Here is a 26,437-nt window from a genome sequence, read left to right as displayed (position 1 = left end):
AGTCTATTCTTTGGGTGTTATGCTGTTGTTTTCCAGCTTGTAGAGGTTTGAACCCCTATTTCTCAGTTCCAAATACAGAATTCTGTCTCCTACACAACACTAGCAAGGTCTAGTAAATCTGTGTAAAAAATTATGTGTTAGAACTCTGCATTATGAACCACATATTCAGCAAGTTGAAGATCCAGAATGTCTTAAAGGGGGATAAATAATGCCATTTGAAGTAGGTGTGAGTGTGTGTTAAAATAGAAAGGATTATTTTTCATCATGATCATATTAATATTTTTAGAAATCTTCTACCCAGCAAATGCAGTGTTTCAGTTATATTTTATTTCAAGAGAAGAAAAGTAAATTCACAGAGTGATCAAATGAAATCAACATGTACACTTTTTTAAGTTCATATACTTAATTGTTTATTCTTCTTAGTGAAAAGAAAAATGCCAGTTTAAAAAACACACTTTAAAAATTTACATTTGCAAAAAAAATCACACTGATTTCCAAAGCTAATGTACAAATTTCTAAAACATGTTCACCTTTCCTAAAATTTCAAAAATTAGAACTGCTGTTGAAGGGAGGCAGTGTTCAGTCTCTGAGAGGCAGATACAGTAAATTAAACAGCGTAGTGCCTGGCATGCTCTGGTCCATAGGGTCACGAAGAATCGGACACAACTAAACAACAATAACAAGTTCTTGTTCTGATGGTAAGTTGAATGAAAAAACATTAAAGAAACTCAATACTTAAAATTAGTGGTGAGCATAGGCGTCTTTTATTCTAGAAATCAGTTATCCTCAATCATGAGTCATGCATGAGATCAAGAGAAATATCTAGTACTGATCTCCCAGCAACTGATCTAAGTCAACAGATTATAATTGTCTGAAGAGTTATTGTGCTGAATAATTTTTATTCTTCCTGTGAAATTTTAACTGAATTTCCAATACTTATTGTACCATTTTACACAAATGAGAATGAGATTTACAAAAGGAAAAAATATTTTATGTATATATTTCTTTAGAAATTCTTTCAAAAACCCCTCTAAAATTATTATAACAGCATTATTTAAGGTTGTCATCCTATGTAGTCTTATCACGGCACAATGCAACTTACATTTTCAAGTATACATAGGATTGTGTTAAACTAAAATTTTACACGTAATAGTGCAAACACTGAGAGTTGAAAATGCAGATAAACAAAAAAGTATAGATTTTAAAAGAATCCTGAGCAATTCAGTATTATAGCATTTAACAAGAAAAGATGCAGAATATAACAAAAAATGCATTCTAAACTAATTTTTCTATGTTAATAAGATTTTATAAAAGAGGCAGGTATGAAATGGTTTGGCTGCTCTGAGTTTGTAATATTGTACTTCTTATGGAGCAGCAGAATATTGACCTAAGGTTTTCCACGGTTTGTTTCTTAATGGTTGGTAAGCCTCTTGGTGTAATTGCCAAATAACCTTCAAGTCTGCTAATATTACAGACTATATTCCAATTGAACTTTGTAATTGGCTACATGGTTTAAGATAAGAAACATGCCATTTTATGAAATACAATTTACTGTCATATTACAGTCAATTAACTTTTTTGATTTGTTCTAATCTTTTCATTTTCTTACATTTCCATTACCTCTTGATCTTACTCTTGACATGGAGACACTGGATCTTTCAGAATTATGACTCTTGTCAGAATGATACTGACCTCCTTCTCTTCCTAGAAACATCTTCCCTGTGGGCAAACGCAGTCAAGGAGTAGCTAAGGCGAGTGTCTGAGCTATCAGAACTGGTTCCAAAGTTGTTGGCCTTTGTGCACGGAGTTATACATTGCATCACTGCCCTACGGATGTAGTCATCAAAGAAGTAGTAGATGAAAGGGTTTGTGCAGCTGTTGGCAAACGCAAATGGGCCACTCAGTTCCATACCGATATGGGCAACTTTGTAGGGAAGGCAGAAAGGTGGCTTCAGTTCCTGGATAGCAGACATCAGAGCTACAAACTTAAAAATGTTGAAAGGAGCCCAAGATAAAACAAAAATGATCACTACAGTGAAGACAATTTTGATGGATTTCTTCAGCTTTTTATCATGTTTTCCAGATTTCTGATAATGCACACAGAGTTTCTTGGTGATGGAGCAATAAAAAGTCAAGATGATGAACAGAGGAACAAAGAATGCCAAAATTAGAAGCAGCAGCGACCCAATCCGGTGAGTGGATGTGATTTCCTTGTCCACGCAATATGTGCTGTTGTCATATCTCCTCAGCTCTCTGGACAGAAGGGTAGGCAACCCAAGTAGGCAGGACAGAATCCAGACACAAGTGCAAAGGATGATGGAATACAGCTTTGTTCTGATCCTCCTAGCCACTGATGGGTACATGATTGCCAGGTACCGATCGCTACTCATGCAAGTAAGGAGAAAGACAGTGCAGTACATGTTGACTGAGATGGTGTAGGAGCTGCCTTTGCAGAGAAAAGAGCCAGATCTCCAAAGTCCCGAGGTCCTCTCTTTGTCTACCCAAAAGGGTAATGTGATAAGGAATATAAAATCAGACACTGCCAAGTTGACAATGAAGATATCAATTAGCCTCTGAACTTGCCGTTTGAAGATTAGCGCTCCTATTAGAAGGGCATTGCCAGCAATCCCCACCAGGAATACAATGGTATAGAGAGCAGGCAGGAAAATGTGTTTGTAAGGTAACTCCACAGCTGAGCAGTTATCTTCAGGAGGATCTGTGTAGAAATAGTAATCATAGCTAGAAGTTGATTTCTCCATCTCAAAAATGATTTGTGCGAAGAAGCTTTCAGCACTTTTATGTTCTTTTTGGCACCACAGATGACAGTTCTCTTCTTTTTTCCTTTCAGTTTCTTCCAGATGATCAGAAAAATCTGACGTACAACCTGTCAATCTCTGACTAGGCATTTAAATGTCTAGCACAGAATGGGAGGGCCTGGTTTGATTTGACCAACCAGCATGCTTATACAGGCAGCTTTGATCGTAAAATATGGTAGGGTGGGTTTCCTTGAAATTTTGGGAAGTGGGGAGGGGAGAGGTTTAAGTTTCTTTGTAAATACAATTTATTAGTTGAGGTTTTTGAGGTTATAGATGGTTAGCAGAAGTAAGAAAGTGGTGAATTCAGTTCGTCAGGGTGGGTTGTTATTTAAATAACCGTTAGTTTGTCTAATCTGTGTTTCTAAACTTGGGTTACACTCCCACAAGCTTTACCAATTGACATGTTGCTGTTATTTGAAGAATGAATGTCCAACGCCTTCTCAATTCTGACAGCAGCAAAATCTTGCATACAAAGATGTGCTTTAAAACTTCTACCTGACCTTTAATGTCAAATTTTATTCTGTATTGCTCTTAAAAACAGTAGCTTGCCCCTATATCTTTCCTGAAGCGTTTAAACACTCTTTTCTTAACCTCAAGTTTTGGTCCACCCTGTTAGCGGCAGAACCAGAAAAAATATATATCAGGGTCACAGGAGAGGGAAAATGAATTTATGGGATGGTAGAGCTTTGCCCCACAGATTAAGACTTCTCATTGAGAAACAGAAGGATATTTTGCATTCATGCTACAATCATAAACAGATTTTATTTGAAAAAAGTCATATTCATTTTTATGGCTTTCACAAAAGGATGCTTAGGATTGCAACCTTGTTTTAAACTCTGTTTAATTTGTATGTGAACTGTCTTTTCTTTGAGTAACCATAGAGGGAGAGACTATGGCAGTGGTTCTCAAAGGGTGTGGTGTGCTACAATTGTGTGGCAGAAGAGGATAGCAAATGTGGCAGGAAAATTCAAGGACAATCAAAAAAACATTTAAGCATTTCAGTGTGGCATACTATCAATTTCGGGGGGGGGGGGCGGTATACAACCAGAAACAGTAACCAATGCCTTTATTCAGGAGCACTGGTTATTCTTCTACAGTTCTCCATGACATATTGTTGTGAACAGAGATTTTCAATTGTGAGAAATATGAAAGATCAGAAATTAGAAGCTTTTTTTGTCAACAGAGCTATATCTAGGCCCCTTGCACCTCTTGGCAAGGAAGTATATCGGCACCTGCTCCCCATTTGCACAAGCAAATTTTTATTCTGAACGTGTGGCCCAGAGAAAAACAATTGAGAATCACTGGGCTACTTCTCTACAGAGCCATCTATGCCTTTACTTGAACTAAGCTTCATAGCAACTGGGGACACATATGTATTGTAATTTGTTACTCCAAGAATGCTACTTTATTGAACCTATCTAAAAGTTCTAGACAGATTCCCAAGAAAATTGTAAATAAAATTGTGCCAAGGTAAAACCTGTTATGCCACATCTCCACTTGCATTATCAGGGAGATGTCATCTCTATTCCTGTCATGCAAGACTAGCTAGATTATGGTAAGCATATGAGTACTCAGTGAAAGCCCATCAAATTCCAAAAAATCATAAGAAGATAAACCCTAGCAACCTGGTATGTGTCATTTCTCTCTCACACTGAGTTCTCTGAGAGCTGAAGAAAGAACCAGCAATCAGCAGTAGAACACAGCTTTGGAGAGTATGGTAATCCTCTATATGTATACTGAGGTCTCATTGAGCTATGGGCCTTGCTCTTAGGTAGGGATGAATGAATCTGTCAATTTTGGTTTTCTTTTTCTCATTTTTACTGCCTTAATTTCAGCTCCACACATTTTCACACTAATTTGCAAAAAAAAAAAAAAAAAAAAAAGGTCCACCAGCATTTTAATGTGAATTTATCCAAATGCAGTACAGTATATGCTTTTGTAAAATAGATTTTGCCCAATATCCCCCCAACGTAATGCATTTTATATATTATATGTGACTTGATTATATTATATTGTATTATAAACTTGATAGGCACGAGCTTCAGGGGTGTGGTAAGTAACAACAATTTTAAAGCATTCTATAAACATATTTTATAAGTGCAATAAAGTGACGTCTTTTACATGCCAGTACAGTTGCCACCTTAAAAAAACAACACAACACTGGCAGAGTTCCTATGCCAGGAATTCAACAGGTGAACATGTTTCCAAAGGGATGAGAGATGCTTGTGTTTTGGTGAAACTCAAAAATAACTTACGCCCTTAAGGTTGCAGCCCTTACCTGGGAGTAAGTCCCCTTTGATTTAATTTACGTTACTTTTGAGTAGATAAGTACAGAAAGGCTAGCACTACAGATAAGGCACTGGAAGCATGGCAGGAAGAGGCGCGGCGGCAACTGCACGCTGAACCGAATTAAGAACTGAAAGCAGTTTGTCCATTGAGAAGCACTACAGCCCTTGCACCCAAGAAGTACCGCCGCCCCCCGCCCCGTCAGTGTCACGGCTACAATATGTTCTGCTTCACACGTTTTTTATTTAGGGCAGTTTTAGTTTTGAAGCAAAAAAAGACCGGGGGGGGGGGGACACCCACCATTCCCACTTCGGCTAACGCGAGGCAACCTCCCCGCATTCCAGCGCCTTTGGTCAGCGAGACTACAATACCCAGGATGCAAATGGAAAGCGCCTCTCCTCCCGATCTCGGGCCAACAACAAAAGCGCTTACTACCTCGGTTTCTTAGCGGAGCGCCGCCGTCGATGCGGCCAGAACTACATTTCCCAGTGTGCCTGGCGGTCGGGGGCGGATGAGCGTCTCCGAGGGAGGAGGAGGAGGAGGGAGGAGGAAAAGACCCCTCCCCCGTCCCCAGGCTAAGCGTCGGCCGAGGGTGGGTGGTGGAAGCGGCGCCGTGGAGTCGGGAGGAGGATGGGAGGTGAGTATGGACGGGCCCGGCTCCCTTCCCCACCCGGAATTCATGAGTGGGATGGGGTTGGGGGGTAGGAGAGGGTGTCGGGAAAGAGTCCATGGAGGTGCGGGAGACCCGTGGCTTATATTTTGATGGGCATCTCCAAGAAGCAGGAAAGCCATCTGCCCACCAAGCACACCCTGCCCGCAACGCTGGCAGCTTCAGCCCTGCAGTTCGACAGAGTCTGCAGGCACCTGTCCCTTATTATTATTATTGTTGTTGTTATTACTACTACTACTACTACTGATAGTGATGATTATGTAGTAATAATCACCCCCCCCACACACCCCTAGATACACACTCCCTGGTATGCGCATCTTGCCTCCAAGGTGCAGTGCTTTCCCGCTTTACTCACTAGGGCTCACTCCCATTTTAGCATGCATCAGACTGCAGCTGTGGAGTTATGTATGTAAGATGAGGATGGAGGAGGGGAAACAGAGAAAGGTGTGTGCCTGCGGGCCTTTCACCCCCCCCTTCCCCTCCACCCCGCCCATGAAAAAGGGATTAGGCTTCTGCTTTGGGAAATCTCTCTTGTTGTCAGCTTATATGTGTCTACCTGGGCGAACGTCTCATTTCTCCCCGGTATTGTAGCCTGAGATGATGCTCTCGCTGGTGGTCGTGATCCCTCTTGGTACTATAATTGAGGAAAACAACGAAATCGGATATGAATGGGCTTTGTGTTCCTCCCCACTGACAATCTGTGCCCTCGGATGCTGGTATCTATCAAAGGAAGTGTTGTTTCCACTACCCTTGTAAAACTCTGGAGCTAACAATGGGATCATCCTAACAAGAATTAGCCAGTGGATAGGACCAGTCGCCTGACCCTTTTTTGAGCCAAAGATGTGGCAAGATAAAAGTGCTGTGCTACAAATGGTCTGGTTTCTAATTATTTTCTCATTTTCCTAATATATTTTTTAAAATCATTGTTTCCATATTTCCTCTTTATACATATTTACTAGTAAGAATTGAGAAAGGTTTTGGTTAAACCTCAGTGTGAGAATGTATACCCTGACATCTTAATTAAATACAAAGTGATCTTATCCCCGGCAACTCCTAAATTTAAGATAGGCAGACTTCATAAGCCAATCTTGTCTCTTGGTGGAAATCCATAGTACATATCCTATGCTTGTTACATGCTCAGCTTTAGAAATACTACTAGACTGTCCTAGGTTTGGGTGTTGCCTGCCCAATTTGTTTTGTTTTCCCCCAATCAAGATTGTTGAGTAGCTTGTGTTAAAGACAAAATGTGATTGTCTTGCATCAGCCTCAATTTGCTTCTTTCTTATCCAAATAAAATAAAACAAAAAGCCGCCTTTAACAACTTAAGTACCCTGAGGACACTGTTGTGAAAATAATACTTGTTAAAGCTGCTGAGCTACTCTTCAGTCCTGATTTCTGTAGGAACACCGAAGTATTCACCTTTCAGCAGAGAAAGTCTCCACACCACAAGATTTTTCTTGGTGAGATAGAAGGAATGTTTCAAACAATCAAAATTCCTTATTTTGGCATTAAGATTTATTAAAATGAATGGGGTCTATTTCCAAGTAAACATGTATTGAGTTGAGCTGCCAGTTGAAAATATGTTCTATTTGAGATTTATTCTGTTTGTGCACATGGGGATATTATCTGAACATGAATCATGTGGAGAAAGTACTTTGAAAACTTATGGTGCATACATAAGTTTTTATAGTAGTGAATGTGACCATTTCTGCCAAAAAACACAATGCTGCTCTTGTTGGAATACAGTATATGTGTACTGCTGATTCATGTGCCACTTTTGCCACATAATTGGGGCCTGTTTTGAACCCATTACAGTTCAAAACAATTTTGTCTACTGTAATTTAATTAAATATGCCCATTTGACTGACATTGGGTGAATGCCAGTTAGTAGTATAATTGCACAACTTTGATTTTCCTCTATCAACATCGTCTTAATGACAGTCTCCATCTCGATTGAATAAACTTTCCAATAAACAGCATGATTGACTTCAGCCTGGTAGCACAGATTTGTGGCAATTAAGTTTTATTCATGGTTTTGAGTCTGTGGCTGGTGGTCCTTAGGTATCCCAATATCTTTGATTTAATCTTTTTAACTTTCTGCCTAAGCCACTGGGGAGCTTGTTTTTTTGACTGTCTACTTTTTGAGCTCGGATTATCTCTGCTACTAATTTCATCTAAATGGTAACATTTTTGTTTCTTTTCTTTTCTTCCTGTTAGTGTTTTATCATTCAGTTTTTACTATCTTCTAAATATAAAGTGCCTTTTGCAAACCTTATTATTTATGGGTGTTCTAACTGTGACTTCCCATTCTTTCTCCTTTTTCTGTACACCAACTTCTTCTGTATTAATACGGTAAGCTCTGGCCGCCTCCAGCCGTCATCTGTGTGCCCATATCTTCTTAACCACCTGCTGCTTTGCGCAAATGCTTCTTTCTTGAGCACTCCCTTTAATTGTCTTCATAAGCTCCAGACCATGCTCCAGGCTTTCACTTGGTTCTCACTCTTACTTTCTTCTAAAGAACACATTGCAAACTAAGATAATCCATAAAATAGCCACGCTCCTGAGTCAGCTTGCTGTCCTGTTTATACTGTGATTATTTGTAAGTTCTTTGCTACTGGTAATACTGTGGGTGAGTTCAGATGCAGCAAAACCATGGCATTAAGAAAATGTCTCTCCTCAATCCTTGGGACTCTTATGCTCCCCCTTCCAGTGCAATTGCAAGGAGATTGAAAGCATCTACTTCCATTTTATTTTAGCTACAGTTTAGCTGCAGTCGTACCTTGGTTGTCGAGCACCTTGGTACTGTACTCGTACATTTCGGCTCCCAAATGATCGAAACCCGGAAACGAGTGTTCCAGTTTTTGAACTTTTTTTGGAAGCCAAACTTCCGATGCAGCTTCTGCTATTGTTTCCGGCGCACCTGCGCAATCAGAAGCCAACCGGCAGCCTTGGTTTCCAAATGTTTCGGAAGTCCAACGGACTTCTGGAACGCATTCTGTTCAAAAACTGTATTTGGAACAGGCCAGCTTCATAAACTGTGATTTGAAGTTGCTTTGTTTCTGTTACAGTTTGCAAAGGGACTAGACAGCACAAGAAGCTGTGTTTAAACTAAAACAGAGCTAAAGCTTCTGTACTTAATTCCTCTTCATGACAAGGCCAAAGGGAGGGAGCTTATGAGTCTGAGATCCCCTGATGCATTCTCTTAATACAAAAATGAATGCTAAAATACGTTTGAATAAAAACTAAGGAAACAGCTGTGACCGAGGAAATTGCAACACTGACATCTTTGAAAGTTACTTGAGAAAAATGAGAGAATTTAATAGTGTGTGTTTTTACAGAGACACTCCACATTTTTGTGTGTTGTATGTCCATATGAGCTGTGAGCATGGACATTACTGGTTCAAATCTCACCTGCTAGAAACACAGTAGGTAGCTTTTGCAAACCTTTGTTTATTCCCCTCGTCTACAAATTAGGGAGATAAAACTGTCATAAGGAGGTAATGGAATTGTGTTCAGCCTTCTAAAGTACTACACAAATGTTATATTGTATTATTTTGTTGGTTTCCACTTCCATATTTCAATAAATAATTATCATATCCTCAGTTTATCATGGTCATAGCCACCAGCTGGAATGCGACGTATTTCATTGTACAATATTTTTAAAGTTGTTATTTTACTATTAAAGTCAGTCTTATGAAGCTTTACAGAGAAGAACAGAAAATGTAACTGATTACATGTATAGACCAGTCTGCTTGCATCTTCCTCTGTCTTAGGATGGGTGGCTCAACTGATGGATCTGTTCGGAAGTTCACTTGTATTGATTGCTTTTTCTACATGCATGTTCTTCCAAATCTTTTAAGCCCTGCATCCATTTTCATACATCAAGTTCAAGATGCACAGCATAATATTATAGCAGTAACAGTTTGCAACTCAGAGGTACCTGATTTGAGCAGACAGAATTAATATACAATAGTGTGTGTGTGTGTGTGTTTATTTTAATGATTTTAACCTCACTCATGAGACTCCAAGGCCACCAGAACAGCTTGCAAAGATCAATGATAAAAGTCTTTCAGGTTTATAATCTGAAACATGACACAAAAGGAAAAAGAATAGAAAGGGAGGAGGAAAAAGCCAGACTCTTTTTTGTTTGTTTGTTTTGTTTTGGGAGTCTGTGGTTTTGGGAGTGCCTGAGTTCTTGTGGCAATAATCTGGAATGGAACCATGTTAATCATTTTGTTTTCTGGTTCAGTCCTTTTTTATGCTCAACCCAGATACAGTTCAATGAGTAGAATTTTACAGGAGGGGATGTTCTGAAGTTCTGAATAATTGCTAAATTGAAGAGATGTTGCAAGTAAGCAATGAAAGGAACAGCTGGCATACGCATGTGAAAGTGGTTGGCTAGAGCCAGAAAAACACGTGTCTTCCTAACTCAGTTAAATTTCATGTTTGGAAACTTTCTGCTTTTTACTCTTTTCAATTGCAGTTGAGACACTATGATGGATAACCGTTTTGCCACTGCTCTGGTAATCGCCTGCGTGCTTAGCCTTATCTCCACCATCTACCTAGCAGCCTCTATTGGCACGGACTTTTGGTATGAGTACCGCAACTCATCGCCACCCGAAAATTACAGTGAAGTTAAGGCCACTTGGGATGATTTTACTGGTGAAGATGAAAAGTCTTATACAGAAGCTCTCTTTCGATGGAACGGCACCATTGGACTATGGCGGAGATGCATCACGATGGCTGAGAACTCTTACTGGTTCAACTCACCAAGTAAACCTACTTCAGAAAGTGTCTCTAAATGCATCTTTCTCTTAGTGCCATTTTCCTGAGGGATCATTTGAATGCAAAGCACTGGTGCATGAATAAATTGATTAGGTTATTGGGTCCCGCTTGAGCAGACATAGCCCCCCCTTTTTTGTTAGTTCTTAGTTTTAAGATGCACAAATTTGCCTGAGAGAGAACTTTAATTGTATCTTCTAAGCAAGTACCTCCATCATTTAAATTTAGGCTTGCTCTTAGGACCTTAAAATTATTAGTTTGTCTCTGAAGTAGTCTATCAAGTCTTCTGAGGAAATGACTAATAGTTTTGAGAACAATACCAAGTTAAAAAAGTTGGAGATCAGTGCCAGCTGCTGAATAATAATGTAAGAGGAAGTGTAATAGGAAGTTAAGTACCAGAGTTGGGCAACCTGTGAGCTGCAATAATAATAACAATAATTATATTATTTATGTTCCACCCATCTGGCTGGATTGCCTTACTGTAACCTTTGGCCTTATCGTTTGCAGTCCTTGCAGCTGCCCCCACCCTCCGGCCAGTGTCTTCCTTCCTTCCATTCCTCAGCATCGTTGTTGTAAATCAATAGTTTTGATAGTGCCTTAGAGGCTATAAACCTATAACCATGTTCCTCCTTAAAATGCTGCAATATGCTTTGTTGTATGGGGTGGGGCTGCCGAATTGTGATGTCACAATGACATTGAGAGACTCCTTTTTTTGCCTGCAGAGTTTGACACCCAACCATACAGGCAAATGCACAGCCTGCAATGCACCTTTCAAAGTGTCCCACAAAACTGGCAATCAGCTGGTTGTTGGGTCTTGGGAAGCCTCTTTGTACAAGGCTTTGCAGGTACCTACATACCTCACCCCATTTGGCTGAGCCAGGCCTTTACCTACTCCACACCTGACAACATACATGGCTTCAGGTGGGCATGGCTTGACTGAAACAGCCTTGTGGGCCAAATGGTGAGGCCTCACAGGCCTCTTTAGGTCTACAGGCTGGAGGTTCCCCACCACACCTAGTTAACCTAGATATATGTATGCACGTGAATGAAGAATGACAGTCAAGCAAAGCAGATCCTAATAAAGGTTATTTCTTTTTTCATTTTGGAAGCTGAGATGGTCACAAGGTGCGTCAGTTTTTCCCTTTCAGATCAGTTCATGGAAAAATATAAGGATCCTGGGAATCACAATAGTGGCAGTGATCTGAACCGGACCTGTAAGTATTTTTTGGGTTTTGTGTAGCAGATAAAATGCATCTGAGGCTGCAGTCCTCTGCTCACCTTACCAAAGAGTAAGAGCCATTGAACCTGGTAGGACTTGCTTCTGAATAGACATAGGAATGAGAAAGACTCGAGACATGTTTTAACTTGGCCATAAGACATGTTTGCCTTCATCGAATGTGGATAAATGGAAAGTATGCTACTTTGTCAAAGTTGGCCAACTGTGCAGCCCTGTGCATGTCTACTCAGAAGTAAGTTCCACTGAGTTGAACGGGACTTACTCCCATGCAAAGTATGTTTAGTATTGCAGCTCAGGTCATTTATGATGCTCTGGTAATTTACTTGGGATTCTTATATATACATATAGCATAGTCTTTCATTTAGGAGTTATACTCTGCAAAATTCAATATTTTATTATGTGATGTACTTCTGTACTGTTTAGTTCAGGGGGAAAGCTAGAGTTCTTGGGCTCTGCCACAATTAAGTAATTAGATAGTAGATTGAACTACTCTCTGTTTGTCTTGGAAACAATTCATTTTGCACCATGAGATTGGAGTGAAAGGCCCTAAACTTGGAACATCCCAATCATGTTCCTCTCCCTATTTCCTTTAGATCTTTGGCGCTTGCAGTTCCTCCTGCCTTTTGTTAGCCTTGGGCTGATGTGCTTTGGGGCTCTCATTGGGGTCTGTGCCTGCGCCTGCCGCAGTCTCTACCCCGCCATTGCCACCGGAGTCCTCCACTTTCTAGCGGGTGAGTCCTCTTGGCAAACTTCATCCCATGTATTCAGTGTTGAAACGTGAATATCTTAACACGGTGAGCCAAGAATCAGGTGCTGTAAGTCTGACCAAAATATACTTGCTGCTTCTTCTCCAGGTTTGTGCACGCTGGGTTCAGTTGGCTGCTATGTAGCTGGAATTGAGCTGCTCCACCAGAAGCTAACCCCTCCAGAAGAGGTGCAAGGCCAGTTCGGCTGGTCCTTCTGTCTGGCCTGTGTTTCAGCACCCCTGCAGTTCATGGCTGCTGCCCTTTTCATCTGGGCTGCGCGTACTAACAGGAAGGAGTTCACACTCTTGAAAGCATACCGTGTGGCATAACGGGATATTTTCATTGCTTCCCATGTCTGTCTTTTCCCCGTTTTAATACTTCGTTTTTGCCCCCCTTACCCCCTGGCTCTTCCTTTTTATTTTATTTTAATTTTGTTCCACAAAATGCATGAAGTGAAATGGCCTGGGGGTTTTTAAAATTAAAAGACCTTAGAGGCCAATTACCAGGAATAGCACTTTCTTGCCAGAGATCTGCAGGGTTTTAACAAGTTTCTTATCTGTTTGGGTTTTTTTTTAACTATAAATTTTGATGACATGTCTTTGTTGTTCCCAGTGCAGTACATTTTTTCACATCTAAACCTGATATTCAAAAACAGTTAACAGGGTAGTGTAAGCAGGAGAAGGAAGATTTTAATGACACTAATTTTGGCAGTACTGTATGTGTGTTATGACCCACTAGGAAATAAACCAGTGCAACCTCTTTCATAAATGTAGCAATAGAACTTTGTTCTAGATTGTGATACAGTCTTTCCCCCCTCACTCTTACGCCTACCGCTGTATCCCTTTCAACCTTTTTGGCTTCATTGTTGTAAAAAGGTTGGTAGCCATGAGCTTTCTAAATTAAGTGAAATGATGTTAACATTTGTTTGTTTCATTTCCCCCCTCTCTCCTTGTAGTAGGAGCTTCTATTACAAGGAGTACCTAATAATTTGACTAATGTAAGCGTGTATATAAATCTGACTTTTAAAACCCTTTATTTATGCAATGCAATACCTTATTGGATTTTTGTATAAGTATTATTCATGTCGCCTAAACTAAAACTTTTGTTTAAAAAATAAATCTGAGCAAAGCTCGTGGAATTTTACTGGATTTGTATGCAGCCGATGAGACAGAAAAATGCATGGAGTACAACTGAAGCTCTGTTTCCACTAAGAGAATCTTGACATGGACTTCTGTCCAAATTTCCATTTTTATGCATGTTTAAAAACATTATGGAATGGGGAGTAAGGATATGTAGAAGAGGAAAAGTTTGTTGGTCTCATTTCAAACTGATACTAATATAAAACAGACGTGGTACACATTTTTTAAGGGATCCGCACAGTGGTTCTAACTCAAATTAGTCCAATTGTGTGTTGTGGTCATTGCAAATAAATAGGTAATAATTAGATCCGCTGGGAAGAGACGGTGGGCCAACCTTGTAGGTCCAATCTAGATTACGCTATTCGTTCGTATGCAGAATACATTTCTCTATTTATGCATCAAGGGATTTTAAAGGTAACCTTTACAAAACATTGGGGAGTGAAAGGAACCTATGGAATTACGCCTGTGACATGAATGGTGGTAGGGATACTGGCCAATAGGCTTCTATGACATTCCCACCAGCACCTTTCAGATTACGCTTGACTTGGCAGTAATAGCACAGGGAAGAGGGTTTTGGGGATGGCATTGCAATCTTGAACACTGGGGGAATGTGCCATCCCCACAACGAACAGAGAAGTAGCACTTGAGCCATGTGCACCTGGATTGCCCACAACATACGAGTAACCAAAGAACTTGCATGTTTATGTGATCATACAAGTATCCCCTGAGGCTCAAAACTGGCTTGTCCTGAACATCAACACGTGTGCAGCTAACTTGCAACATGCTTATTTTACTTATGTGATCACAGCTTTGCACAGGTGGGAGGAAATAAGCAAGTAAATGGAGAATGTCACCCTCCCCACCTGCTCAAAGCTGCACTCACAGGTTTGGGAAGGCAGTGCGAGGGCTCTGGCAACATCCTGGAGCCCTCAAGCCTCCTTTCCGTAGCTGGACAAAAACTTACCAGGCTTTGGGAAGGAGGTTTGGTTGCTGCCAAAGCCCTCCCACCACTTACCCAAAGCAGAGCAAGCAGCCCTTCACTTTGCAAGGGACTCGGCTCCAGGAGTTCCTGGTTTTACGTCTTTTTGTGTATGTTCTTTGACCCCTGGAACCTATATGAGTTGCCTGTGTTGGGCAAATGCTGTGTTTCTCCACCTTATTGAATGAATCATTTGAATTGCTTTACATATCTGTTTCATTAGAACATGGAGAACAGGAATGGCAGCTTGTTCAACAAAAGAAGTCACCCCAGAAATGTATCACTTCATAAGTCTGCATTTCATTTCCTAGTCTTTGCATTGTTAACATGCAGCTTAAATGGATACTGCAAGTCCTCAGCCATCAACCCTACGCTTTCCATGTGATATGAGAATCTTGTCTCTGCCCTGTGTTCATACTTTCTCATATAGCCAAGGAAAGGAACCTGCACAATCTCTGTTTGCCCAAAGTGATATTTTAGTAGCCTTCTGTGCAGCACACACACACACACACACTTTTCAAAAAAGGGAGGGGGTTCCAAAATCAGTTTGTAACATGGTGTGGAGGACTTGTGGTTCGAAGAAAGTAAGTAAAATTTATACCAGGCATCCCTAAGCCTTTGAACGCACTAAAATAGCTATTTGAAGCCCACACTTGAACAGGAAATAGTTCTGAGCAGTCACATTTGATAATCAAAACAAAACAAATTCCTTCCAGTAGCACCTTAAAGACCAACTAAGTCAGTTCTTGGTATGAGCTTTCGTGTGCATGCACACGAAAGCTCATACCAAGAACTGACTTAGTTGGTCTTTAAGGTGCTACTGGAAGGAATTTGTTTTGTTTTGACTATGGCAGACCAACACGGCTACCTATCTGTAACATTTGATAATGTTAACCTACTCCTCACCCCTTCAGCTGAGCCCAGTACTTGATCTTCCCAACAAACTTCCCAAAGTCTTGTCACCTCTTCAGAGTCATTAGAATTATATATTTAAAAAATCAGCATTACAAAACAGAGCAGGAGTCAGTTTTGAGGAGACCCGTCAACATATGGAGACGTTTGTGAAAGCCTAAGGGCCGGATACTTTTTTGTTTCATTTTAAGGGCAGATCAGTTCCTCTGAAGCAGCATGTATCTGAAACTAGAGGACCTCACCATCTAATTGTGTGCTGCCTTTCCATAGTTGACCATGCTCAAGGCAGTTTACAACATGAAAATAGTTGCATAATTACAGAAATATAACAATATAATAAATAGACAACAATATTTTGGTATTTTACAACAAAAAAAAGTTCAAGGTAATAAACAAGTCTTGGAAGGCTTCTAGGATGGCTGACTGATAATGATAATGATAATGATAATAAAATTTTGATGCCTATGAAGAGGCTGTGTGTGTAAAGCAAGGTGTCAAGCCAGGACAATGTCAAGCACATTGAAAACCGCATGATCCAATCACAGAGATATACTCTTGATCTTTGGAAAGCCAGGATGGGTGGGGACGGCTTGAGGTAAAACTGAAACATTGCTGCTATTATAATGCCTTAATCTGTGTTGTAAGCGGCAAAACACTGAGAAGGGTGTGTATGTTGTGGTTGCTGTTTCAGTATTGGAAATTGGCCTCAAGCGGTAGAAACTGTGCATAATTTATTGGTTTCAATCCAGCTAAAATTAGTTGTGCACTTCCACGCATGCTTACTTAGAAGTCCTGTTGTGTTAAATGGAGCCTGGGCAACAGGCTGCTATGCTCTTTAATATGTGCCCTTTCGGATATTTGGATCCCAATACCTATTCAATCGCTCCCTGATAGAAGATCTAAGTCCGAGAGTGTATTTCATAGCCCAAAGTGATGCTGCACCCATGGAAAGCATACAATTCCCACTTTAATATTGTATTTAATTTTAGAGGCTGATACAACTGACTGTAAAAGAAATAGTACTATTTGATGATAAATATAGAAGGTCTGACTAAAGCAGTATGGGCTTTACTTCTGTGAAGACCATTTTTCATTCCCATCTGTTTTATTCATTTATTCTCTTATTTTATCACTTCTTTCCTATGGTGAAAGACTGTTGAAGATACCTAAATTTAGTTTTATGAGGGGAGTGACTGAAAAGAGATTATACCTTAATTACTGTAAACTGAGCTGCTCTAATAGTTGTTTTGGTTTTTTTAAGATACCCTCATTCTGTCACCCCTGTATCTCACACATGGTATCTCTACCTAGTACTTCATCCGTCCTCTTAATGCAGCTGATGAAGTAATCTGTTTCCAGCCAAATCCCCTGTCACGAAATGGCTGATTGTCTTTAGATATTGCAACTGTCATCTTACTGCACAAATACTGCTACTCTTCTGTATTATGAAGCATGTTGTTGGAGACTGGAGAGACCTAAGATGATATCCACCCTTAGACCCACTAAAACCAGTGGGTCTACTCTTAGAATCATAGAATTGTAGACTTGGAAGGGACCACCAACTCCCTACAATGCAGGAATCCTTTGCCCAACGTGGGGCTTGAACACATGGCCCTGATATTAAATGCTCAACTGACTGAGCTGTGCCAGAGACTTAGGCTGCATACACACTAAGGTGTACCTTTGAAGCACATTCCACACACACACCCCACACACACCCCAAAAAATTCTGAGCACATTGGTTGCTGGGAATTGTAGCTCAGTGAAAGGTAAACTGCAGTGCCTAGAATTCTATGGAGGGAAACACACTTTGTGCTTTAAAAGTATAGTGTTTACGCAGGCTTTGTTGACTATTGCTCCTACCATTTATTCCGATTTTGTTCAAATGTTATTACTAATTATATCGTTTGTGAAGAGGAGAGGGCTGGTTCACAGCTCTGTTGTTTTTTAATGTACGTATAGAAACCACCAGAAAACATCTGCAGGGTTAGTACATCAACTACAAACATAAAAGGAAGTGGTTAAGTGAGTAGTATTTAAACACAACACCTTCCTTTGTTGACAGAAAGCCTGCCTTGAGCAATTTGAAGGGCTCAGTGGAAGTGAAAAAAAAAAGATGGAAGATGCATCTCTATCTTGCTTCTAGAGTTGCATCTGAGCTGAAAGGCCTTTTGATAGAAATTCCATTCGTTCTGTAGTTTTGGAAATATTGCGGTCTATTTTGTAGACCATACGTAAGTCTCACTATGTAATGTGTGTTTGATATATATCCAGTTTTTAGCAAGAGTGTTCAAGTGTTCACAACATTTATATAATGCACCAGATAAAACATTAAAAAACTGAGGGTTGCATCCAACTTTAGCCCCACCTACACCAAACATCTAAAGAACTATCCTACAACTTTGAGCCGTCATGGCTTTCCCCAAAGAATCCTGGGGTCTGTATTTTGTTCAAGGAGTTAAGAGTTGTTAGGAGACTCATCCATAAGGACCAGGCCGGCTTTCTCCCCGGTAGGCATTTGTTTGATAATACAAGAAATATTATTGACATTTTGGAACTCCTACAAACAAATCTCAATACTAGAGCGGTTTTAATTTTCATTGATGCGGAGAAAGCCTTCGACAACATTTCTTGAATGTTCATGAAGAAAAATTTGGAAGGGATGGGAGTGGGGCGGGGGTTTGAAAATGGAATAGAAGCAATTTATTCAGAGCAAAAAGCTAAACTGATTGTTAACAATGTGGTGACAGAGGAGTTCAAAATAGAAAAAGGGACACGACAGGGGTGCCCCCTATCCCCCCTATTGTTTATTTCAGTCCTGGAGGTGCTATTGAACATGATCAGAAAGGACCGGTCTGTACAAGGAATTGAGGTCGGAGTGAAACAATATAAATTGAAAGCTTTTGCAGACGACTTGGTATTAACATTACAGGAGCTAGTCTCTAGTACTAAAAGAGTGTTAGAATTAATTTCTGACTTTGGTCGGGTGGCGGGATTTAAGCTGAACAAGCAAAAAACTAAAGTTCTAGCAAAAAATTTGACAACTACAGAAACAGATGAGTTCCTGAAAGAAACGGAATTAAATGTGGTTAAAAAAGTAAAATACCTAGGGGTGTATCTGACCTCTAAAAATTTGAATTTGTTTAAAGATAATTATGAGAAATGTTGGTCAGAAATTAAAAGAGACTTGGAAATATGGTCAAGATTGAAACTTTCCTTGTTGGGCCGAATAGCAGCTATAAAGATGAATGTATTGCCGAAAATGTTATTTCTGTTCCAGGCCCTACAGATCGTGGACAAAGTGGAATGTTTTGGAAAGTGGCAGAAGGATATCTCCAAGTTTGTTTGGCAGGGCAAAAAGCCCCGAATAAAGTTTAAAATACTAACTGATGCGAAAGAAAGAGGGGGACTTGAGGTTATATTATGAATCTGCAGCCTTCTGCTGGTTGAAAGATTGGATTTTATTGGAAAACACTGATGTCCTAGATCTGGAGGGGTTTGATAATGCTTTTGGGTGGCATGCATATTTGTGGTATGACAAGGTTAAAGTTCACAAATTGTTTAAAAACCATATTGTCAGAAGAGCAATTTTGATGGTCTGGACAAAATATAAGGACTTATTGGAGAGTAAGACTCCGAGGTGGCTCTCACCGGTGGAGGCCAAGGCACGTAAGAGACTTAACATGGAAGCCTACTGGCCTAAATATTGGGAAATAATTGAAAAAATTGGAGACAATTGGAGGTTGCTGAGCTTGGAAAAATTGAAAAACAAGGTGCGAGATTGGTTGCACTATGCTCAAATTCAGGAGGTTTTTAAAGTGGATAAAAAGGTTGGATTCCAGGTGGAAAAATCGAAATTAGAGACAGAACTATTAGAGCCAAAAAATAAACTACTTTCGAGAATGTATAACTTGCTGCTTAAATGGAATACACAGGACGAGACAGTCAAATCCGCCATGATAAAATGGGCACAGGACTTGGGACACAACATTATGTTTGAAGACTGGGAAAGGTTATGGAACACCGGAATGAAATTTACGGCATGTAGTGCCTTGAAGGAAAATATTATGAAAATGATATACCGGTGGTACATGACCCCAGTCAAACTTGCTAAGATATATCACCTGTCTGACAATAAATGTTGGAAATGTAAAGAGGCGGAAGGGACATTCTTTCATCTCTGGTGGACTTGCCCGAAAGTGAAGGCCTTTTGGGAGATGATTCATAATGAACTGAAAAAGGTACTTAGATTTACCTTACCTAAGAAACCGGAGGCCTTTCTTCTGGGCATTGTGGACCAGAGAGTACTTAAGAAAGATAGAATTTTTTTTATGTATGCTACCACAGCAGCAAGGGTCCTGATTGCTAAGCATTGGAAGACACAAGATTTACCCACGCTGGAGGAATGGCAGACGCAGTTGATGGATTACATGGAACTGGCCGAAATGACTGGCAGAATCCGAGACTTGGGAGAAGAAACAATCGAGGAGGACTGGGAAAAATTTAAAGACTATTTGAAAAAACACTATAAGTTGTATGAATGTTAAAAAATGCACTTTTTAGGAAATTCTAGCTTCAGCAATTGTAAATTTATGAAATGGAAATTAAGGTACAAGAAGTCAGAGGTGGAATAATGAAATAACTTTATTATGTTTAAGTTAAAACGTATAAGATGTGGGTTACAACACTTTGGAAATTAGGTAACATGATAAAATGAAAGATACAATAAGTTTTGAAACAAGTTAACAAATTGCTGATGTTTTGTATCACAGAGAATGCAGAGTTAGGAAGATGTGGGGAAGTCCATTAGAAGTGTTGGAAAAAAGGAATATGGAAATTTGTAATTTCTCTACTTTATTTTCTATATCTGTCTTTATTTCTTTTTTCTGTATTTCATAAACTTAATAAAAATATTATAAAAAAAAAGAGTTGTTAGGAGACTCATGTTTCCCCTCACAGAGCTACAGTTGCCAGTGTTCCCAGAGAAGATGAATTGTTTGTTAAACCATTCTTTCAAGGTCACTCTAATGTCATTTTATTTGTACTCCAGCAAGAGGCTTCATTCCACTATAAAGGTCTCTTGTTTAGGTTTAGTCGTTGTCTGAGGACTATCCCTGCCTCCGGGTCTGGTCCTGACCAGATGGATACTAGAATCAGCAAGGGATACCCACATGACCTGAAGGTGCTGCTGTGCAATGCCAGGTCAATGATTCATAAGACCGCTGCCATCCATGACTTGATCATGGATGGAGGACTTGACCTGGCATGTGTAACAGAGACTTGGTTGGATGAAGCAGATGGGCCTGTCCTTGCCGCCACTTGTCCACCAGGTTTCTCTTACGCACAGCAACCCAGGTCATGTGGGCGGGGAGGGGGGGTTGCAGTGATTTTTAGGAAGTCATTAGTTTGCACCAGGCATCCTATTGGGAAGACCCAGTTTTCCGAGTGCATGTTCTGGAAGTTGGGCAATAGGGGCAGTACAGGATTCCTTTTGGTGTACCGACCTCCCCGCTGCACCAAGGATTCCCTGCCCGAGCTGCTTCAGGTTGTGGCGGATGTTCTCCTGGAGACACCTAGCTTGGTTGTCCTAGGGGATTTTAACATCCATGCCGACACGACCTTACAAGGGGCTGCTCGGGACTTTGTGGAAAGCATGGCCTTCATGGGACTGTCCCTGAATAAGTCTGGCCCAACCCATAGCCGCGGACATGCCTTGGACCTGGTGTTTACCTCTATGGATGTTGGTGATCTGACACTAAGTAAAAGCGAAACGAAAGAAGTGCCATGGTCAGATCACTTCCTGGTGCAACTGGACTTCTCTGCGACCCATCCCCTCTGCAGGGAGGTGGCACCGATTCGGATGGTCCGCCCCTGCCACTTAATGGATCCAAATGGTTTCCAGAGAGTGGTAGGGGATGCTTTATCCCATGTTGATGGCCTTTCAGCCGATTCCCTGGTGGCCCGCTGGAATGTGGAGTTAACCAGGGCTATTGACTGTTTGGCTCCGAAGCGCCCTCTCTGATTGCATGGAGCCCGGGCAGCCCCGTGGTTTTCCATGGATCTGAGGGCAATGAAACAATCGTTGAGACGGCTAGAGCGCCGGTGGCGGATAACTCATTCCGAATCTGACCGGACACAGGTTAGAGCTCAACGCCGAACCTACCAAGTGGCGATAGCGACAGCGAAGAAGACTTTCTTCACCGCCTCTATTGCATCTGCAGAAAACAGCAGCAGGAGACTTTTTCAGGTGGTTCACAATTTAGCGGAACCACCTGCAACATCGGGGCCCAGTACGGGCCACATGATCTCCTGCAATGATTTTGCAAAGTTTTTTGCAGATAAAATTGCTCAGATTCGGGAAGAAGTAGACTCCACCGTGGGAGCAGGGCCAGGGCAGGAGAGTGCTAGAGTCCTGTCTAGTCAAGTTGTGTGGGATCAATTCCAATCTGTTACCTCTGAGGATGTGGACAGGCTGCTTGGACGAGTGAAACCAACCACCTGTCTCCTGGACCCTTGCCCATCCTGGCTTATAAAAGCTAGCCGGGAAGGACTGGGCGATGGGCTTCATGGGGTGGTGAATGCTTCCCTCCGTGAGGGAGCCTTCCCAGACCCGCTGAAAGAGGCGGTTATTAAACCGCTTCTTAAAAAACCATCTTTAGATGCGGCCACAATGGCCAATTATCGCCCAGTCTCAAATCTTCCATTCTTGGGCAAGGTGATTGAGCGAGTGGTTGTTGAACAACTCCAGGCACGCTTGGAAGAAGCGGACCATTTGGATCCCTTCCAGTCGGGATTCAGGCCTCATCATGGGACTGAAACTGCCTTGGTCGCACTGGTTGATGATCTCCGGCGGGCTAGGGACAAAGGTGAGAGCTGTTTCCTAGTTCTGCTGGATCTCTCAGCGGCGTTTGATACCATCGACCATAACATCCTTCTGGACCGTCTTGAGGGGCTGGGAGCTGGGGGCACTGTCATACAGTGGTTCCGCTCCTTCCTCCTGGGCTGTGTTCAGAAAGTGGTGGTGGGGGATGAGTGTTCAGACCCCTGGGCTCTTACTTGTGGGGTGCCTCAGGGTTCTGTCCTCTCCCCCATGCTTTTCAACATTTACATGCAGCCACTGGGAGAGATCATCAGGAGGTTTGGGCTGGGTGTTCATCAGTATGCGGATGATACCCAGCTCTACCTCTCTTTTAAATCAGAACCAGTGAAGGCGGTGAAGGTCCTGTGTGAGTGTCTGGAGGCGGTTGGGGGATGGATGGCGGCTAACAGATTGAGGTTGAATCCTGACAAGACAGAAGTCCCCCTTTTTTAGGGGACAGGAGGCGGGCAGGTGTGGAGGATTCCCTGGTCCTGAATGGGGTAACTGTGCCCCTGAAGGACCAGGTGCGCAGCCTGGGAGTCATTTTGGACTCACAGCTGTCCATGGAGGCACAGGTCAAATCTGTATCCGGGGCAGCTGTTTACCAGCTTCATCTGGTACGGAGGCTGAGACCCTATCTGCCTGCAGACTGTCTCGTCAGAGTGGTGCATGCTCTGGTTATCTCCCGCTTGGACTACTGCAATGCGCTCTACGTGGGGCTACCTTTGAAAGTGACCCGGAAACTACAACTAATCCAGAACGCGGCAGCTAGACTGGTGACTGGGAGCGGCTGGTCTTGAAAGACCTACATTGGCTCCCAGTACGTTTCCGAGCACAATTCAAAGTGTTGGTGCTGACCTTTAAAGCCCTAAATGGCCTCGGTCCAGTATATCTGAAGGAGCGTCTCCTCCCCCATCGTTCTGCCCGGACACTGAGGTCCAGCTCCGAGGGCCTTCTGGCAGTTCCCTCACTGCGAGAGGCCAAGTTACAGGGAACCAGGCAGAGGGCCTTCTCGGTAGTGGCGCCCGCCCTGTGGAACGCCCTCCCATCAGATGTCAAAGCAATAAACAACTACCTGACATTCAGAAGACATCTGAAGGCAGCCCTGTTCAGGGAAATTTTTAATATGTGACATTTTAGTGTATTTTTCATCTTTGTTGGAAGCCGCCCAGAGTGGCTGGGGAAACCCAGCCAGATGGGCGGGGTACAAATAATAAATTATTATTATTATTAAATTATTATTGTTGTGTGTAGTCCTTTCTGTTTCCAGTCTTTGCATTGTGTTTCTCTAGTACTGTTATAGAAATTCTGTTGTGTTACAGCAAATTTGAGATCCCAATCCTCTCATATGTGTTGAAACACTGCTAAAGAATCCTGTGTCCTAAGCATGTGGTGGAATGTCACATTTTCTGCTAGTTCTTAATACTGTGGCTATACAAATATTGCAATTGCATGTGTATTGCATGAATTTCAATTTCCCCCAGTATGTTTATCTCCTCTAAAAAATCCAAAAATCCTGGAATGGAGAGAGTTCATGTCTCCCTCAACATCTTCAGTGCTTCCAAAAGTTATCAAGGAAGGACAAAGAGATATAAGAGAAGTAGAATTGTAGAAGTAGAAGCAGAAATCCAACCTCTGGTCTGTGCTACACTCTTTATTGCTGTTTTCCACTAGGTGGAAGCAGTGGTTCCCTGTCTGAAACCAATGGGCTAGAATATTTCAACGCTTCTCCAAAATAACTTTAGCAACATTATAAACACTGGCCTAACTACATAAGACGTGGGATGGAGGTTGTTGGTAACTGAGGGATGTTGTTTTGTTTTTTTTAAGAGATTTGTCACAGTAGGCTAAGACTAGTCTTCACAGAATTAAATTTCATCAGTGTTATTTACTCCTGTGGCTCTGTTGGTATATGAGTTTCAGACAAGGAAAACACTATGGTCCCTGAAACTAGAAGTGAGGAATTTGTGGCCTTTCAAGTTATGCTAGACTCCAGCTTCTATGAGCCCAAGCTAGCATGGGCAATGATAATGGGAACTGTAATAAGGGGATAAATTTGTTGAATAAAATTTTATAAACAGGAATGCAGGAGCGGGAGATGCGAGGGAGTCCAAAGAAGTGAAAAGATCTATGTTAAGAGATGTTATATTGTATTGTTTTATTGGCATTGTGATTTAAACAAAAAATTGTTAATAAAAATTATTATAAAAAAAAAAGATAATGGGAACTGTAGTCAACAACATAGTGAGGGCCACAGGTTGCAAATCCCTGCCTTAAAACCTGTACTGTTTGAAATTAAAGGTTTGGTTGACACCTAAATATATTAGCTAAACGGCATTTCCATGTATGCTGGCACTCGTCATGGTGTCCCGTTGCGCCAGAAGCGGTTTAGTCATGCTGGCCCCATGAGCCGGAAAGCTGTCTGTGGACAAACATTGGCTCCCTCGACCTGAAGGGAGATGGGCGCCACACCCCTTAGTCACCTTTGACTGGACTTAACTGTCCAGGAGTCCTTTACCTTTACTTTTACCTTAGTAGCTAAAGTATTTATAATTAACAATCCTGGCTTTTAAAAATTGCCTAGGACTCAGCTATACAGCTGCAAATAAAATGTTTTAAGTGTGTTTTAAGTGCAATACACAATGTGACACTAGATGGCGATGGTTTATGGAAAATTCGATGTATTTTTAAAAACGCTTTTTAAAAAAGCATTTTCAGAATGGTTTTTATGTGTGTGTAGATTCCGCCCTAGTTTCATTTATGTGTTGTTTGGCAGCTAGAAAGCTGCCCTTTCTCCTGCCCACCTCCGTCTCCCTTGTAATTGAGAGAATGACTATTATTCCTTCACCGCTGTCCTGGGAAGGCTGTGCTGGTGAAGAGACAGTGAAGCTTTGACAGACTGTGGTAAGTTGAGTAGCAGGAGTTATTGTGGCATGGAAAATACTGGTTTAGGTCACTTCCAGGCAGGCAACCTGCTTACTGAGCATTCACCCTGATTCGTTTGTACAAGGTTTGTGTGGAGGTTACATGACGTCATTTATTTATTGAGCATTCATTGTGGTTTGTTTGTGCGGTGGTTCTACCACATCACATCAAACAATTGTTACCTCACACTTTCTATTGCATTTTTCCATCACTTTTGTTTCAGCAAAAAAGGCCCATCTTTTTTTATTGAGCTAATCTACTTTAACTGTGCAACGTGAATTTGCTGGAATGCGACTGATTCCCACTTGCAAAATAGCAACAATCTGGAAGCACCCTGTGTGCTGTTTATATTGAAACTTTTGGAGTTTACTTTCTTTCAGCAGCCCAATCCTGGAAGGACAACACTGAGATATTCTGCTTTCTTGGTAATCTGCTCTAAGAAAGAGAGCTCATTTTCTTTTGGAGATGGAGAATTTAGGGCTTAAATATTCTAATCTAGCTGCTGCTTTTTGTTTCTAAAGTGATGATAATCCAAGTACATGTGATTAAAATATTGGAAAGGGAAGAAAAAATGTAAGTATTTGAGTCTTATATTTTTGGTAACAGGATATCTGACCCACAATCTCTTCAGTTCACTTCTATAGTTAAAATGCCATTGTCTGCTTTTCCTTTATTTAGGAAAGTGGAGGAAACCACAGCTGAGATGCAAGGCGAAACTAATTCACCCCATCTTGCATGGGAAATTGAGCGGTCGTATGGAGCTCTTTCTCCCACTCCATCCCTCAGACTGGAACAGACTGCTCCTCGCCCCACCCAGCTTGGCATGCTCCATCCATTTCAATTGCATTTTTTCCTGGTTTTCCCTGTTCCAGCTTCCTTCCCTTCCCTGGGTTCCTCCCACACTGGGTTCCTCCCACACTTTGAATCTCCTCCCCATTTCTCCTCCTTCCCTCTCTCTCACACACAAACAAACAAACAAACAAACAAACAAACACATGATGCACACATAATTGCCAGAGGGATAGTCTAAAGAACAAGTAAGTGCAGGAAATTAGTCTGGGGACCACGAGTTCCCATCTGCCTTCC

At 41.4% G+C, this 26,437-nt stretch overlaps 2 protein-coding genes across 3 annotated transcripts; one reads left to right on the top strand and one right to left on the bottom strand.

Moving 5' to 3' along the window:
- Nucleotides 1–1,033: 1,033 nt before the first annotated feature.
- Nucleotides 1,034–3,775, bottom strand: GPR15 (G protein-coupled receptor 15). Its single transcript, XM_081859778.1, has one exon. It carries the CDS (start codon nucleotides 2,904–2,906, stop codon nucleotides 1,677–1,679), a length of 1,230 nt encoding a protein of 409 aa, XP_081715904.1. The 5' UTR covers nucleotides 2,907–3,775; the 3' UTR covers nucleotides 1,034–1,676.
- A 1,800-nt stretch (nucleotides 3,776–5,575) lies between these two features.
- Nucleotides 5,576–13,680, top strand: CLDND1 (claudin domain containing 1). 2 transcript variants are annotated; one of them, XM_081859174.1, is made up of 5 exons: nucleotides 5,576–5,739; nucleotides 10,256–10,545; nucleotides 11,664–11,768; nucleotides 12,385–12,522; nucleotides 12,646–13,680. In XM_081859174.1, exons 2-5 carry the CDS (start codon nucleotides 10,266–10,268, stop codon nucleotides 12,864–12,866), a joined length of 744 nt encoding a protein of 247 aa, XP_081715300.1. In that variant the 5' UTR covers nucleotides 5,576–5,739; nucleotides 10,256–10,265; the 3' UTR covers nucleotides 12,867–13,680. The 2 variants fall into 2 exon arrangements, with proteins under 2 accessions (XP_081715300.1, XP_081715301.1); XM_081859175.1 differs by lacking the exon at nucleotides 5,576–5,739 and adding an exon at nucleotides 9,550–9,708.
- Nucleotides 13,681–26,437: the final 12,757 nt, after the last annotated feature.

The sequence above is a fragment of the Podarcis erhardii genome, assembly GCF_964252035.2.
Source record: "Podarcis erhardii genome assembly, chromosome: 4".
In the NCBI taxonomy this organism is placed as follows: domain Eukaryota; kingdom Metazoa; phylum Chordata; class Lepidosauria; order Squamata; family Lacertidae; genus Podarcis; species Podarcis erhardii.
This window is presented reverse-complemented; position numbering and strand designations above follow the sequence as displayed.